The 14954-nt window shown below is 46.9% G+C and overlaps 1 protein-coding gene across 1 annotated transcript in view; it reads right to left on the reverse strand.

Annotated features, from left to right (window-relative positions):
- Window positions 1-14954, reverse strand: part of LOC137368711 (SHC-transforming protein 3-like) — a 253126-nt gene that overhangs the window by 158609 nt on the left and 79563 nt on the right. The window contains exons 2-3 of the mRNA XM_068028882.1: window positions 14762-14832; window positions 1679-1742 (exon numbers count right to left, since the gene is read on the reverse strand). Of these exons, the coding sequence (XP_067884983.1) occupies window positions 1679-1742; window positions 14762-14832 (135 nt within the window). The remainder of the gene's footprint in view (window positions 1-1678; window positions 1743-14761; window positions 14833-14954) is intronic.

Raw genomic sequence — 14954 nt, forward strand, 5'->3', positions numbered from 1 at the left:
ATGTAGGATTAGTATAAATGAGTGGTTGTTGTTCAGCATAGACTCGGTGGGCCGAAGGGCCTGTTTCAGTGCTGTATCTCTCTATCTATGAAATTTGGAGGTGATGGCATTCCTATGCACTTGTTAGGTCTGAGGTGGTGGCCAGAGCTTTAGGAGATGCTACTGAAGAAGCCTGGGGAGTTGCTACAGTGCATTCTGTAGATAATACACACTGCAGCCACAGTATGGCAGAAAAGAGCAAAGAACAGTACAGCACAGGAACAGGCCATTCGGCCCTCCATGCCTACGCCGATCTTGATACCTGCCTAAACTAACACCTTCTGCACTTCCGGGGACCGGATCCCTCTATTCCCATCCTATTCATGTATTTGTCAAGATGCCTCTTAAACATCGCTATCGTACCTGCTTCCACCACCTCCCCCGGCAGCAAGTTCCAGGCACTCACCACCCTCTGTATAAAGAACTTGCCTCGCACATCCCCTTTAAACTTTGCCCCTCGCACCTTAAACCTATGTCCCCTAGTAACTGACTCTTCCACCCTGGGAAAAAGCTTCTGACTATCCACTCTGTCCATGCCACTCATAACTTTGTAAACCTCTATCATGTCACCCCTTCACCTCCGTCGTTCCAGTGAAAACAATCCAAGTTTATCCAACCTCTCCTCATAGCTAATGCCCTCCAGACCAGGCAACATCCTGGTAAACCTCTTCTGTACCCTCTCCAAAGCCTCCACGTACTTCTGGTAGTGTGGCGACCAGAATTGCACGCAATATTCTAAGTGTGGCCTAACTAAAGTTCTGTACAGCTGCAGCATGACTTGCCAATTTTTATACTCTATGCCCTGACCGATGAAGGCAAGCATGCCGTATGCCTTCTTGACTACCTTATCCACCAGCGTTGCCACTTTCAGTGACCTGTGGACCTGTACGCCCAGATCTCTCTGCCTGTCAATACTCCTAAGGGTTCTGCCATTTACTGTATACTTCCCACCTGCATTAGACCTTCCAAAATGCATTACCTCACATTTGTCCGAATTAAACTCCATCTGCCATTTCTCCGCCCAAGTCTCCAACCGATCTATATCCTGCTGTATCCTCTGACAATCCTCATCACTGTCCGCAACTCCACCAATATATTTGACAAGTGTTGCTTCAGACTGCTTGATTCTTTATTTAATGAAGCTCCTTCTTACAGAGCACAAAAACATTCCAGCAAAAGAGTGAAGGGAATTGTAAATCATTTCTACTTTGTTATGCAATAGCTGCTTTGATGCATGTGGGAGGAGGAGGGGGAAGACTCATTAGGAACAAGCAGTGCACCAATAACTGAAACAAAGTAAAAACATTCTTAATGTGTCTTGCTTCAAAGCTTTTTGTTAAAAGGGTAAACCAGGATTTCCAACTTCAATAATTCATATGAGAAACAAAAATTATTTTAGAGCTAATTCCATGATCCTGTGCTTCTAGCGTGAGAATGAGCCAGACAATAAGGACAACAATGCTGTCACCCTATCTCTGACCTTTGCTGTCTGTGACTGCAATTTCCCTATTGGGAGCACAGGTTCGTCGAATTAACCTTTCTGAGATAGATTATTAGACATTATCACATGTCCAGAAAACAGAAAAATCAGCTTCTGTTGCGAGCAACTCAAATATAAAAAAAAGAATTGATGGGATACCTTTCTCTTTCGAAAAGCCCCTTTAGCGCCTGGTACAGCTTCACACACTCTGCTGATAGCTTCTCTGAAAAAGGAAGGTATTATAACAAGGACAGCTTCTCTGGACAAAATAAACCCACATACTAACACTGTGCCACAAGCAACACAAATATATTAACCAAGGTACTTTTTGAGAATATTACATTTGTATTTCATTATGCAATGCAACTATACAAAAAGATCATACAAGAGGGGACAATATTGAGCTGGATTTGAACTTACCTGACCCGCCAGGAGTTTGGGGGTCTGTCGAGCATGGGGAACTCAGAAATCAGCGTTCTCCCACAAGCTGTCATGAATGTGATGTCACCGAAAGGTTTGTTGCCCGAGAGCCAGTCTGATTGACAGATTTGGCTTTCAGTCAGGGTTCGCTGGTGGTGGTGGGAACAGCACTCTAGGGGAGGCCATAGGATCAGGTAAGCCTGTGCCCGGAGGGGAGTGGTGGGGTAGTTGATCACGATCAGGATTGATGCTGGTTTGGGGGCAGGGATTCGATTCCGGGGGTGGGGGGGGTGGTTTGACCTGGGGTTGATTTTGGAGGGACCAATTACGGGTCCTAGAGGGAGGTCCTATCCGAGGCGCTGGGAGGAGGGGCATCAGAAGCTTTGGGGTTGGATCGGAGGCCTCGGGGGATGGTATCGAAGGCCTGGAGGGGGGAATCAGAGGCCTCAAGGATGAGGGGTGGAGGTCAGAGGCCTGGGTTGGGGGATTGGAAGATTGGAAGCCCAAGGGGAAGGTCGTGGGAAGATCAGCAGGGTCAGAGGGATGTCCGACCACAAGGGGTTTTCCAGGCAGGCACGCTGGATCCAGCAAGTAGGTGGAAAGGTGCCAATGTCCTGGATCTAACAGTCTTTGCCTGGTTTTAGCTGCTGGGTTTCCCAAGGCTGAGCTGTCCATTGTTATATTAAAAATGTGAATGCAAATGAGGCTTGCAGCCTCATAATAACATTTAAAGTGCCAACTCACCTCCTTAGAAAGGGTGGTCACTCACCCACCACTACTGCCCTACCCCCTATGTCCTGCCTCCATTAAAACCAGAAGTGGATGGATTGGAGGTGGGTTGAGATCAGGATTCAAATTTTTAACAACTTAACCTCCCACCTGACCCATACCCACTCATTTTATCGGGTTAAAATTCCCTCCATTTTGTATATGAAAATAATTAGGATAATGGTATCACACGGGTGTCCTGTTGTTATCTTGCCTTTTGTGGGGTTTTTTCCTAAGAATCCCCACATTTCTAGAAAATGGACATCATAACTGTGCAGTTTCATGGACAGCTCGAAGGCCTTTTGTCCAGAAAGTCTGTCTTCAGGAGTCAAAAAAACAAAACGCAAAACCTGATTACATATACAGATTTCACAAGCCTGCTGTCAGCTTGTCAAAAAATCTGTGCATGATAAAAAATATTGAATGTATTTCTGACCCTGTTACTAATTACATTCCTGTACAACTGATATAACTCGGATAAATGAGATCAATAAATAGCATAGAACAATTCACAGTAATATAGGGAGAATTTCATATTTGATGAGGTGATGAGTGCAAGCTGTATTTTCAAGCCACATACCCTGAACACCAGTCAGTTCAGGACTATAATATACTCTCTTCGAACAGCACTAAATGGTGTGGCAGTGATATAACAGTCTCTTTGATGCTTGGATGGACATTAATGGCCTCTGTCCTCTTTCTCTCCGCTGCCCCTTTTTTCTCTGTGTCCTTCTTTAATCTCATGGATATTGAGTCAGGCCAAAGTGGGGTAAAGTCCACTTGAGACAAGGATGGAATAGACCAGAATTATCAGGAAACACTCTACCAAATAGGCAGGAATTTCCTCGGAGCTGCTCTGCTTTGCCACTGTAACTTTGCCCAAAGTGCGCCAGAAATCCTGATAAGCATATAAATGGGTTTTCTGCCAGACATCTAGGGAAATTCCAATGGAGCTGAGAGAGCAGCTCCGAGGGACTTCCTGGTCCTATGAGTAGAAGTTTCAAAGATCCATTGATATATTCATTTAAGTCAGTTTCCTAAGTATAGCTGATTCCTTGAGGAGAGGACCACAATGAGTATTTTCTCAAATTAATGCCTTCTTCATGCAATTAATTTTTGTATTTCCTGTTAGACATGGATCTTGGAAAAGTTTTAAATTAACGTTTTAAATAAAACTTTTATTTTTGTTAAACAAAAATGATGCACTAGTTAACACAAAAAAGACAGAAAATGTTGGAAATACTCTGCATGTTAGGCAGCATTTGTGGAGAGAACAGATGAGTTAACATTTTGGATGTGGTCCCTTCATTAAACTCATTTTAAGGGAAGGAAGAAAGTGAAAGGGAGGGTCCTTGTGGATCACAGAGGCTGAAGGCAAGAGAAAGAACGATGTGTTGGGTGAAGCCTCCTGATCAAAAAAAAAGGCACAGAGGTAAAGGTAGGAGAATAACAGCTCGTCATGTCAAGCTTGTAATTTGTTAGAGTGGAGGTGCCACGGGATGAAGCTGAGGCCCTTGTAGAGGCTGGATTATTGAGGAACAAAGAAAAGATCAGAAGGATTAGGGAAAAGTACAGTAAGGGGAGAAATTGGAAGAAGCAATGAATACATAGGAACACGTGAACGTACGAATTAGGAGCAGGAGTAGGACGCTCGGCCCTTCGAGCCTGCTCGCCATTCAATAAGTTCATGGCTGAACTGATTACTCCACATTTCCACCTAACCCCGATAACCTTCCACTCCCTTGCTTATCAAGAATCTATCTACCTCTGCCTTAAAAATATTCAAAGACTCTGCTTCTACTGCTTTTTGAGGAAGAGAATTCCAACTAAAGTAAGGAAGAAGAGAGATTCGAGATAGACTGCATCCAAGACTGTTAAAGATCACCATCCCTACTGCCTGAAAGGGAGAAGAGTGTTTTGATAAAGCATCAAATGAGCCAAATGATGATGTGGAACTGAGGACCAGGACAACTCCGAAATAAGTTGGGGTTGCTGAAGAGAGAAATTGGGAGTGTGCATACGACAGCACATGATGGAGAAAGTGGAATTTATGGAGCAATGAAAACAGAGGTTAGGGGAACATTGAATATCACAGAGATATCAGTGATCATGGATGGATCCAAGACAAGTTGGCTGAAATTTGATCCAGGTTCACATGGAAGAGTTGGAGATGCAGATAGATGCTGAGAAAAAAGATGTGGTTGTAAAAGCAAGTATTAGCAAATACCTTGGCCGAAGACTTGGGCTCATTACAACTTGTTTTTTGGGTATAACAAGTGCCCCTAGAGCTACAAAATGGCAACTGACGTATGCATGTACACTTGTGGGGCAAATCACGTTGGCGCCATATTGGTGCAGGCGCAGTGAAATATGCAGAGCATGCAGATCATGATGTCAATCAGTGTACAACATGGATTTGATGGCAGTGGCCATTTTGGAGCTCAATGCTCCAGCCAATGCTTTCTCTTAACTTTGCATAGCTGAACACGCATTAAGCAGCAAGAAGGAACTCCTCTCCCCCACTCTCCCCACCAGTATTATTTTAAAGGGAACATAAAGTACCTACAGGTTAGCTGCTGGTTGATTTCTTCTGGCTGTTGCTATGATTTGAGAAGTGTTTGTGCTTTCTATAGTTGCTTCAAGTCTGCAGGGAATGTTGTGGTAACTGCTGAAGGACATTTTGCTGACTTCAAAGTTTCTGCACAAATTAGTTTCTCCCAGACATGGGCGCACTAGTAGGAACTCTCCTTGGAATACAGCATGACTTGGAGAATGAACAGAGGCCAGCAGAGCAGGACAAGCTGCTGGAAGAGGGAGGAGAAGGAGGGGGAGAAGGGCTCTCAGCAGAAGACCATATCCACCCAGGGTGCTCAGGGAGCAATTCTCTTACCCGAACCTCAGGGACAAACAGTGTGTGAGATGCCTGTGCTTCAGTAAAGATGTTCGCACTGAAATCTGTCACCATCTGCAGCTCAGAGCAAGGCAGGGATCGCATTGCAAGTGACTGCAAAGATGACCATGGACATGAACCTTTATGCATCGGGCTCCTTCCAGGCAGCAGCTGGAGGAAGTTGCAATATCTTACAGTTTGCGTTTCACTGTCACACAGGAGGTCACTGAGGTTCCCTACTCAAAGAGAGCTAGCTAAATTTCACTCTTTCTTACCAGAGAGAAGCAGGTGGAGTGAGCACACAGCTTCACTAGGACTGTAGGTTTCCCCGTGATGCAGGGTGTTATTGACTCCACACTTTTCAGGCACTGCAGGTTAACTCTGCTCAATACCAGAATCAAAAGGGATTTCAGTCCCTCAGCATTCAGTTGGTGTGTAACCATCGGCAGAGAATCATGCAGGTCAATCCTGGCAGCAGTCATGATGCCTTCAACCTGTGGTCATCCACTGAGCCAGCTGCATTTGAGCCACCTTAACAAACCAAAAGGTGGCTGCTGGGTGACAATGGCTATCCAAATATAACACAGCTGATGACTCTGGGGCACAAGCCATGCACACATGTGTAGCATGCATGCAATGGAAGCCATTCTGCCACACAAAGTATGATAAAGCAGACTATTGGCATGCTTGGACAACGATTCCGCTGCCTGAATACTCTGGAGGAGCCCTGCAGCACTCAGCAGAGCGGGTGTCAAGATTTATGGTGGTCTGCTGCTTGCTGCACAACCTCGCCATCATGAGAGCACAGCCCTTTCAACCAGCTATACAGTGAGCAGTTGAGGAGCAAGAGGAAGAGGAGCGGGAGGAGGCAGCTTAGACAGCCTTCTTCTGCCATGAAGGATTCATCTGTGTGATGCCAGTAACCATAATCTCAATTCCTAAGTCACCAACAGTCCACACCTTTTCTAACACTGACCACCACAGTGCCCACTTGGCCACAATCTAAAAATAAAAGCCACCAAAAAATAAACATTCCGATGAAAATTTATAAATGAAATTTTGCCATATACATACTCAAGTACTCACCCTTGCGCATTCCCTTAGTGCCTGTCTTCTGAGAGCCTTTGCCTGTCCTAGTGCTCCTATGCAGTGCTACCCCCAGTGGCTGTAGCATGGCTGGTGGAAGGCTTCCGACTTTCAGTGGGGAGACTGTAGATGGCTTTAGAGGACAGTCTCGATCAGCTCTGGGCCTAGATGGACCAGCATCAGACTGCACCATCTTGGCAAGGGTGACAGAAGTCTGGCCTGACTGGCTGACAGGCAACAGGAAGGTCAATGGCAGAGTGGCAGGTTTGGGAGGACAGATGGTTTCTTCCTGTGAGAGAACAGCAGACACTCCGGGCAGCTGCTGCCACTCCCCCAGGGTGGTGCCTCAGCAGTCCTTGTAATATGTTGGAGGATAAAATGCTGGGCTGCTGTGGCAGCCTGCAAGCCCCTTTGCATGCTGCAATCTACAAGCATGATGGCAGCAGTCTGAACTTGTATGGCAGCACTCAGATATTGAGTGGCTGCTGCTCGTGCTGCAATGGAAGCTGGGACATATCAGACATCATGGTCCAGTCCACATGTGTGTGAATGGAGTTGGCCACCACTTCCATACTGGGAAGGATGGGCTCGAAGCTTTGTACAAAGCCTTACACCAAATTGGTGCTGGACTCCTCTATGTTCCTTAACATTGACCACAGGCTTTCTGGCAGGTCTCACAATACACCAAGCATTTTGTTGTTTTCTTTATTTATACTTTCATGGGATGTGGGTGTCTCTGGCAAGGCCAGAATTTGTTGCCCATCCTTAATTGTCCTTGAGAAGGTGGTGGTGAGCTGCCTTCTTGAACCACTGCAGTCCATCTTGTGCGGGTACACCCACAGTGCTGTTAGGGAGGGAGTTTCAGGATTTTGATCCAAATACAGTGCTTGCCATCATTAGAACTTCACATTGAGGATATCCACCATCGTGTTGTGTGGCATTATCACCATGCTAAATGGGATAGATTTTGAGCAGATCTAGCAACTCAAATCTGGGTATCCATGAGGTGCTGTGGATCATCAACAGCAGCAGAATCGTTTTGAACCACGATCTGTAACCTCATGGCCTGGCATATCACCCACGCTACCATTATCATCAAGCTGGTACACGAACCCTGGTTCAATGAAGAGTGCAGGAGGGCATGCCAAGAGCAGCACCAGGCATACCAAAAATGAGGTGAAGCTACAACACAGGACTACTTTCATGCTGAACAGCGGAAACAGCATGCAATAAGAACTACAAGAACTACCGAACCCACAACCAACGGATCAGATCTAAGCTCTCTAGTCCGGCCACATCCAGTCGTGAATGGTGGTGGACAATTAAACAACTAACAGGAGGAGGAGGCTCCACAAATATCCCTATCTTCAATGATGGGGGAGCCCAGCACATCAGTGCAAAAGCAAGGCTGAAGCATTTGCATCCACCTTCAGCCAGAAGTGTCGAGTGGATGATCCATCTCGGCCTCCTCCTAATCCCCAGCACCACAGAGGCCAGTCTTCAGCCAATCCGATTCACTCCATGTGATATCAAGAAACGACTGAAGGCACTGGGTACTGCAAAAGCTATGGGCCCTGACAACATTCCAGCAATAATACTGAAGACCTGTGCTCCAGAGCTAGCCACGCCCCGAGCCAAGCTGTTCCAGTACAGCTACAACACTGACATCTACCCGGCAATGCGGAAAATTGCTCAGGTATGTCCTGTCCACAAATAACAGCACAAATCCAATCAGGCCAATTACAGCTCTATCAGTCTACTCTCGATAAAGTGATGGAAGTGGTCGTCAACAGTGCTATCAAGCGGCACTTGCTCAGCAATAACCTGCTCACTGACGCTCAGTTGGGTTCAGCCAGGGCCACTCAGCTCCTGACCACATTACAGCCTTGGTCCAAACATGGATAAAACAGCTGAACACCAGAGGTGAGGTGAGAGTGACTGCCCTTGACATCAAGGCAGCATTTGACCAAGTATGGCATCAAGGAGCCCTAGCAAAACTGGAGTCAATGCGATCAGTAGGAAAACTCTCCACTGGTTGCAGTCATATGTAGCATAAAGGAAGATGGTTGTGGTTGTTGGCAGTCAATCATCTCAGTCCCAGGACATCACTGCAGGAGTCCTCAGCATTGTGTCCTAGGCCCAACCATCTTCAGCCGTTTCATCAATGACGTTCCCTCCACCATAAGGTCAGAAGTGGGGATGTTCGCTGATGATTGCACAATGTTCAGCACCATTCACGACTCCTCAGATACTGAAGCAGCCCGTATCTAGATGCAGCAAGACCTGGACAATATCCAGGCTTGGGCAATTAAATGGCAAGTAACATTCATGCCACACAAGTGGCAGGCAATGACCATCTTCAACAAGAGAGAATCTAACCATCTGCCCTTGATGTTCAATGGCATTACCATTGCTGAATCCCGCACTATCAACATCCTGGGGGCTACTGTTGACCAGAAACTGAACTGGACCAGCTACTGTGGCTACAAGAGCATGTCAGAGGCTAGGAATTCTGCAGTGAGTGACTCACTTCCTGTCTCCCCTGTCCACCATTTACAAGGCACAAATCACGAGTATGATGGAATACTCTGCACTTGTCTGGATGGGTGCAGCTCCAACAACACTCAAGAAGCTCAACACCATCCAGGACAAAGCAGCCCGCCTGATTGGCACCTGATCCACCACCTTCAACATTCACTCCCTCCACCACCGACACACAATAGACTGCAGCGGTTCAAGAAGGCAGCTCACCACCATCTTCTCAAGGGCAATTTGGGATGGGCAATAAATGCTGGCCTTTCCAGCGATGTCCACATCCCATGAATGAATTTTTTAAAACTGCCATGACTGAAGCCATGGTCAGTGGTGGGGCTGAAACCATCCTACATGACGGTATGCTCATACCGAATCAGCCTTTTCACGTCCCACTTCACTGCTGGTGGTAAAGGATGCACCTCTTGGCTTCATCCCCACCACTCACCACAACCCTACCCTTGAACCTTTCTCCTCTCAGATACACAAGTACTGTCACCTGTCCAGGCAGTGATGGAAGAGAAAGAGGTAGAAGAACAAGAAGACAGTTATGAAGAGTAAACACTGTCACTTGCTCTCACACTCATAGCCTCCAGCTCAGATACTGACACTAAGTGTACTTTAGAGAGTAGCTTAGAGGGCTGATCCACATGTGTTGAGACACCGGGCATGGGTAACCTGCAGCCAAAAAGGGTTGAGCAGGTGGGAGCTCACTGGAGGGAGAGGTTGTACATGAGTTCTGCTGCAGAGGAATAAGATGTGGCGTACAGAAAAAGGCTGATGGGTATGCACATAGAAATGCTTGATGCATTGGCACACCTACCAGAAAGCCTGCAAGTGACAGTGTTTCCTCTTCATCACTGTCTTCTTGTTCTTCCACCTCTTTCTCTTCCATCATTACCTGGACAGGTGACAGTACTTGTCAAGCAGCATGGAGGAGTCCAGCACCAAATTTGCACATGGCTTTGTGCAGAACTTGAAGCCCATCCTTTACAGCCTGGAATTGGTGGCCAGCAGCATTAACACACTTGAGGACCCAATCATGAAGCAGCATCTGAAGACCCCCAAAGTCTGAGTGCTGCAGTGGAAGCTCAAACTGAAGCAATGCAAGTTCAGCTTTCTACCACAAATGACTGCTGCTGTTATGCCTGCAGATACCAGTGTTCATGGGGGCTTGCAGAGTCTCAAAACAGTTCAGCAATCTGTTCTCCAGCACATTGCTTGGATTGCCGAGGAGCCACCCGGAGGGAGTGGAAGTGGTACTATGGAGCATGAACCTGCTGTCTTCTCTCAGGATGTCAGCATTTATTTTCCCACCACTAATGGTCCTGCTATTTTCTTTTTATTCATTCATGGGATGTGGGCATCGCTGGCCAGGCCAGCATTTATTGCCCATCCCTAATTGCCCTTGAGAAGGTGGTGGCGAGCTGCCTTCCTGAACCGCTGCAGTCCATGTGGGGTAGGTACACCCACAGTGCTGCTAGGAAGGGAGTTCCAGGATTTTGACCCAGCGACAGTGAAGGAACGGCGATATAGTTCCAAGTCAGGATCGTGTGTGACTTGGAGGGGAACTTGCAGGTGGTGGTGTTCCCATGCATTTGCTGCCCTTGTCCTTCTAGTTGGTAGAGGTTGCGGGTTTGGAAGGCAGTATCTAAGGAGCCTTGGTGTAGTGCTGCAGTGCATCTTGTAGATGGTACACACTGCTGCCACTGTGCATCGGTGGTGGAGGGAGTGAATGTTTGTAGATGGGGTGCCAATCAAGCGGGCTGCTTTGTCCTGGATGGTGTCGAGCTTCTTGAGTGTTGTTGGAGCTGCACCCATCCAGGCAAGTGGAGAGTATTCCATCACACTCCTGACTTGTGCCTTGTAGATGGTGGACAGGCTTTGGGGAGTCAGGAGGTGAGTTACTCGCCACTGGATTCCTAGCCCTGACCTGCTCTTGTAGCCACGGTATTTATATGGCTACTCCAGTTCAGTTTCTGGTCAATGGTAACCCCTAGGATGTTGATAGTGGGGGATTCAGTGATGGTAATGCAATTGAATGTCAAGGGGAGATGGTTAGATTCTCTCTTGTTGGAGATGGTCATTGCCTGGCACTTGTGTGGCGCGAATGTTACTTGCCACTTATCAGCCCAGGCCTGGATATTGTCCAGGTCCTGTTGCATTTCTACACGGACTGCTTCAGTATCTGTGGAGTCATAAATGGTGCTGAACATTGTGCAATCATCAGCGAACATCCCCACTTTTGATCTTATGATTGAAGGAAGGTCATTGATGAATCAGCTGAAGATGGTTGCCTGTCAGGTAGCCAGCCCAGTCCAAAGCCAGTCCTTCTAGGGCCAGAGCTGCATGAGGCCATCCTCCAAGGCCATTCTCAGTCTCCCCGACTGAAAGTCAACAGCCTTCCACCAGCCATGCTACAGTCACTGAGGTAGCACTGCACAGGAGCAGTAGAACAGTTGTATGCACATGGAAGACACACATCAAGGGAATGTACAAGGGTGATTAGTTGACTTTTGTATGGAATATTGGATGGTTTGACTGATAAAGTGGGTTTGGATTGTTTGTTTTTTGGTGGTTTTTATTTCAGTATTGTGGCCAAGAGGATGCTGTGATGGGCAGTCAAAGAGGGAAGCTCTAGTGTTGAATGGGGAATTGGGGTTGCGTTCCCTAGAACCGGAGTTGGATGATCTGATCATGGGCATACCAGCTGGAAAGGGGCTGAATTGCTTGCCTCCACCTTTCCTCCTGCTCCTCCTCTTCCCCTCCTCATCTGCCTCCTCCTCCTCCACCTCTTCAGCTGCTCTCTGTATACTTGGTTGCAAAGGCCGTGCCATCCTGATGGTCAGAGTGTGCAAGATTCAGCAGACACACTCTGGAGAGTATGATAGGGATCCTCCAGACTGGTCCAGGCAGCAGAAGTGTTGCTTCAGCTCGATGGCATTTTGTGTAGCAGCATGGGTTATGTGTATGCTTTCCGTATGTACATGGCTTGAGCAAATTCATGAGCCAGACAATCAGCAGATAGCTCTTGTTGCCCTTAACCACCCTTTGGTTTAGTGTAGTGGCGCAAATGCTAATGGTACAGTGGACTGGCACAGAATAAAGGCATCATGACTGTTGCCAGGATAGCAAACATAATAATATTGAGGGAGTGGAACCCTTTGCCAGTGCAGTACATCTCAGAATTTAAGTGTGTCGACCGCAAAGCAAAATATGTTTTGTCAATGGCACCCTGCATCACTGGGAAGCCTACTCTCCTGGTGAAGACGTGTGCTTGTTCTGCCTGCTTCTCTCTGAAAAGAGAATGCAATTTATTCCCCTCTTTTTGTATATAGAGCATCAGTGACCTCTCTTATACAATGATGGGCGGCAAACTGACTGATGTTGAAGATGTCGCCTGTTCCAACATGGAAGAAGCATGACAGAAAGAGGTTTAAGGTCGCGGTCGCCTTCACAGGCAATGGCAATTCCGTCCCTGCCCTGCTTTGAGGCTGCAGGTCTGCCTGCAACAGGTGGCAGTTTACAGTGAGCACCTCATTACCGTAACATAGACGTCTCACACACTCTGATGAATTTCCACCATGGAGGCAGGAAACAGGAACCAGGTCTATTTTTGGGTCTGTAATCTACCTCTGGTGGGAAACTGATTAAAGTTCAGATTTTTACGGGGACGAGCCCTTAATTGATATGGAGATGGGTTTCTTTCCACTTCGAGCCAGTGGGGGCGGGAATGGAGATGAGCAGATCAAGTGTGGGACTCATTTAGATGCCCCACAGCAGTCATCACTGAGGCTGCTGGCTCTCCTGAGGAAGAAAACTTCAGTTTGTGCCAAAGCCTTCCACTTCACCAGACAGAAGCAAGATGTCACAGGGGAACTGGGGGCCTGGCCCTTGGCAGGGCAGCCCCCCACTTCATCGATGTCAATCTGGATCTAATGCTGGAGGCCATGAGGAAGAGTTTTTCTTCCCAGAGGGTGATGGGAGGAGGCCACCTCATCGTACAGAAGAGACACCTCTCTGCTCAGTGTCATCTCCCTCCACATCATCTTCCTTCTCCACTCCCACCTCCTGCTCCTCGCCCGATGAGTTGTCTCCTTCCAGGGCTTCACCATCCTTAAGGTCCACACCTCTCTGGAGGGACATGTAATGGACAGCTCCACAAACCACCACAAAGCCCAAGACTCTTGCTGAAGGGTATTGGAGGGAGCCACCTAACCAATCTAGGCACTGGAAACACATCTTCAGAATCCCAATGGCCTGTTCAATGGTTGTCCTAGTGAGTATGTGGCATTGGTTGTAGCACCTCTGTCTGGGGCTCCCATAAAGGGGTCAGTAGCCATCTCTTCAAGGGATTTTCCTTGTCCCTAGGATCCATCCACACACTTTAAGGGCTGGAATGAAACTCTGAGGCAATCTGGACTGATGGGGGATGAAGGAGTCATGGCAACTGCCAGGAAAGCAAGCGCCTACATGGAGGAAGCTCTTGTTGTGGTCACAGACCAGATGAACGTTGAGGGAGTGGAAGCCTTTCCTGTTCATGAATCTCACTAGCCAGTCACTGGATGCCTTGATGGCCATATGGGTGGAATCAATGACGCCCTGCATCTGGGGTAATCCAGTAATGGAGATGAAACCCAAATCTCTCTGTCCCTGCGACGGCATTCATCGACAAATGAATGTGCTGTCCAGCTCTGGCAAAGAGGGCATCATTGACTAGCGAGATGCAGTGGTGTGCAGCCATTTGCGAGATATCACCAAGGTTTGCAGCTGATCCTTGGAAAGAGCTACAAGCGAAAAGTGCAAGGCCACAGTGACTTTGACGGCTACTGGCAGGGCATGGTGACCAGTGCTGCGAGGTATAAAGTCTTCGGCAACAGATGTCAGTGCCAATCTGCCTGAACAGTCACAGTTTCCTGCAGCACTGGGTCTCAGTCATCTCCAGGTAGCTCCATCTTCACATCAACACAGTACATCCTGTGTTGAGGGTATGGCCTCCGTTGCCTTCTTGCCCCTCTTTCCTCTCCTTGCCCTCCTGATGACCGGGGTTCCGTCCTTCCTGCAGAGGGTCAAGTATTTCAGACAAATATTCTTTTGCATTTTCAATGGGCAATCAAAAAAAACCAATCCCGGATTTCCTGTAATGCAGCTTAGCTTTTCTCTCTCTGACCGACAAGAAGCTCCCCTCTCCCATAAATTTAATTTTTTTAGTGACAAGACCACAGTCTAAACACTAAATTACTGCTGGTGAGCAATCTTTTTCTGAAGCACTTGATCATGCTTCATTTTAAGTAGCATGTTGTAAATAAATCAGAGGTTCTCTGTGGAAGTAATGTGCAAGGTCATTGCAATGTCTAAAAGATTGACATACAGCTTGGCACATCAAGGAGGCTTTCATGTAGTATTTGCACAGTCCACCTGGTTCCAACATGATTTTGCGTACTTGTACTATAATAACAAAGTTAATATTAATATGACGAGGATCAGGATTTAAAACATTATATTTGAAATAACTCAGTGTAATAAATTTGAAAAGGGTATCTTACCTTGTAATCTGTGTTCTTGTGTTAAAATCAAGGGAACGCATTGATCGTAACACTTCTATACATCCCAGATACTGTAAAAAAAATGTAAATGATGACTGAATTTCATGGTTTTTAATAAATAATTTTGGCTATTTTTCATAAACTTTAGCATAATCTGGAATATTCATAACTTCTCTCCATAAGTCATTCAAAT

This window comes from Heterodontus francisci, chromosome 4, assembly GCF_036365525.1.
Source record: "Heterodontus francisci isolate sHetFra1 chromosome 4, sHetFra1.hap1, whole genome shotgun sequence".
Lineage (NCBI taxonomy): Eukaryota > Metazoa > Chordata > Chondrichthyes > Heterodontiformes > Heterodontidae > Heterodontus > Heterodontus francisci.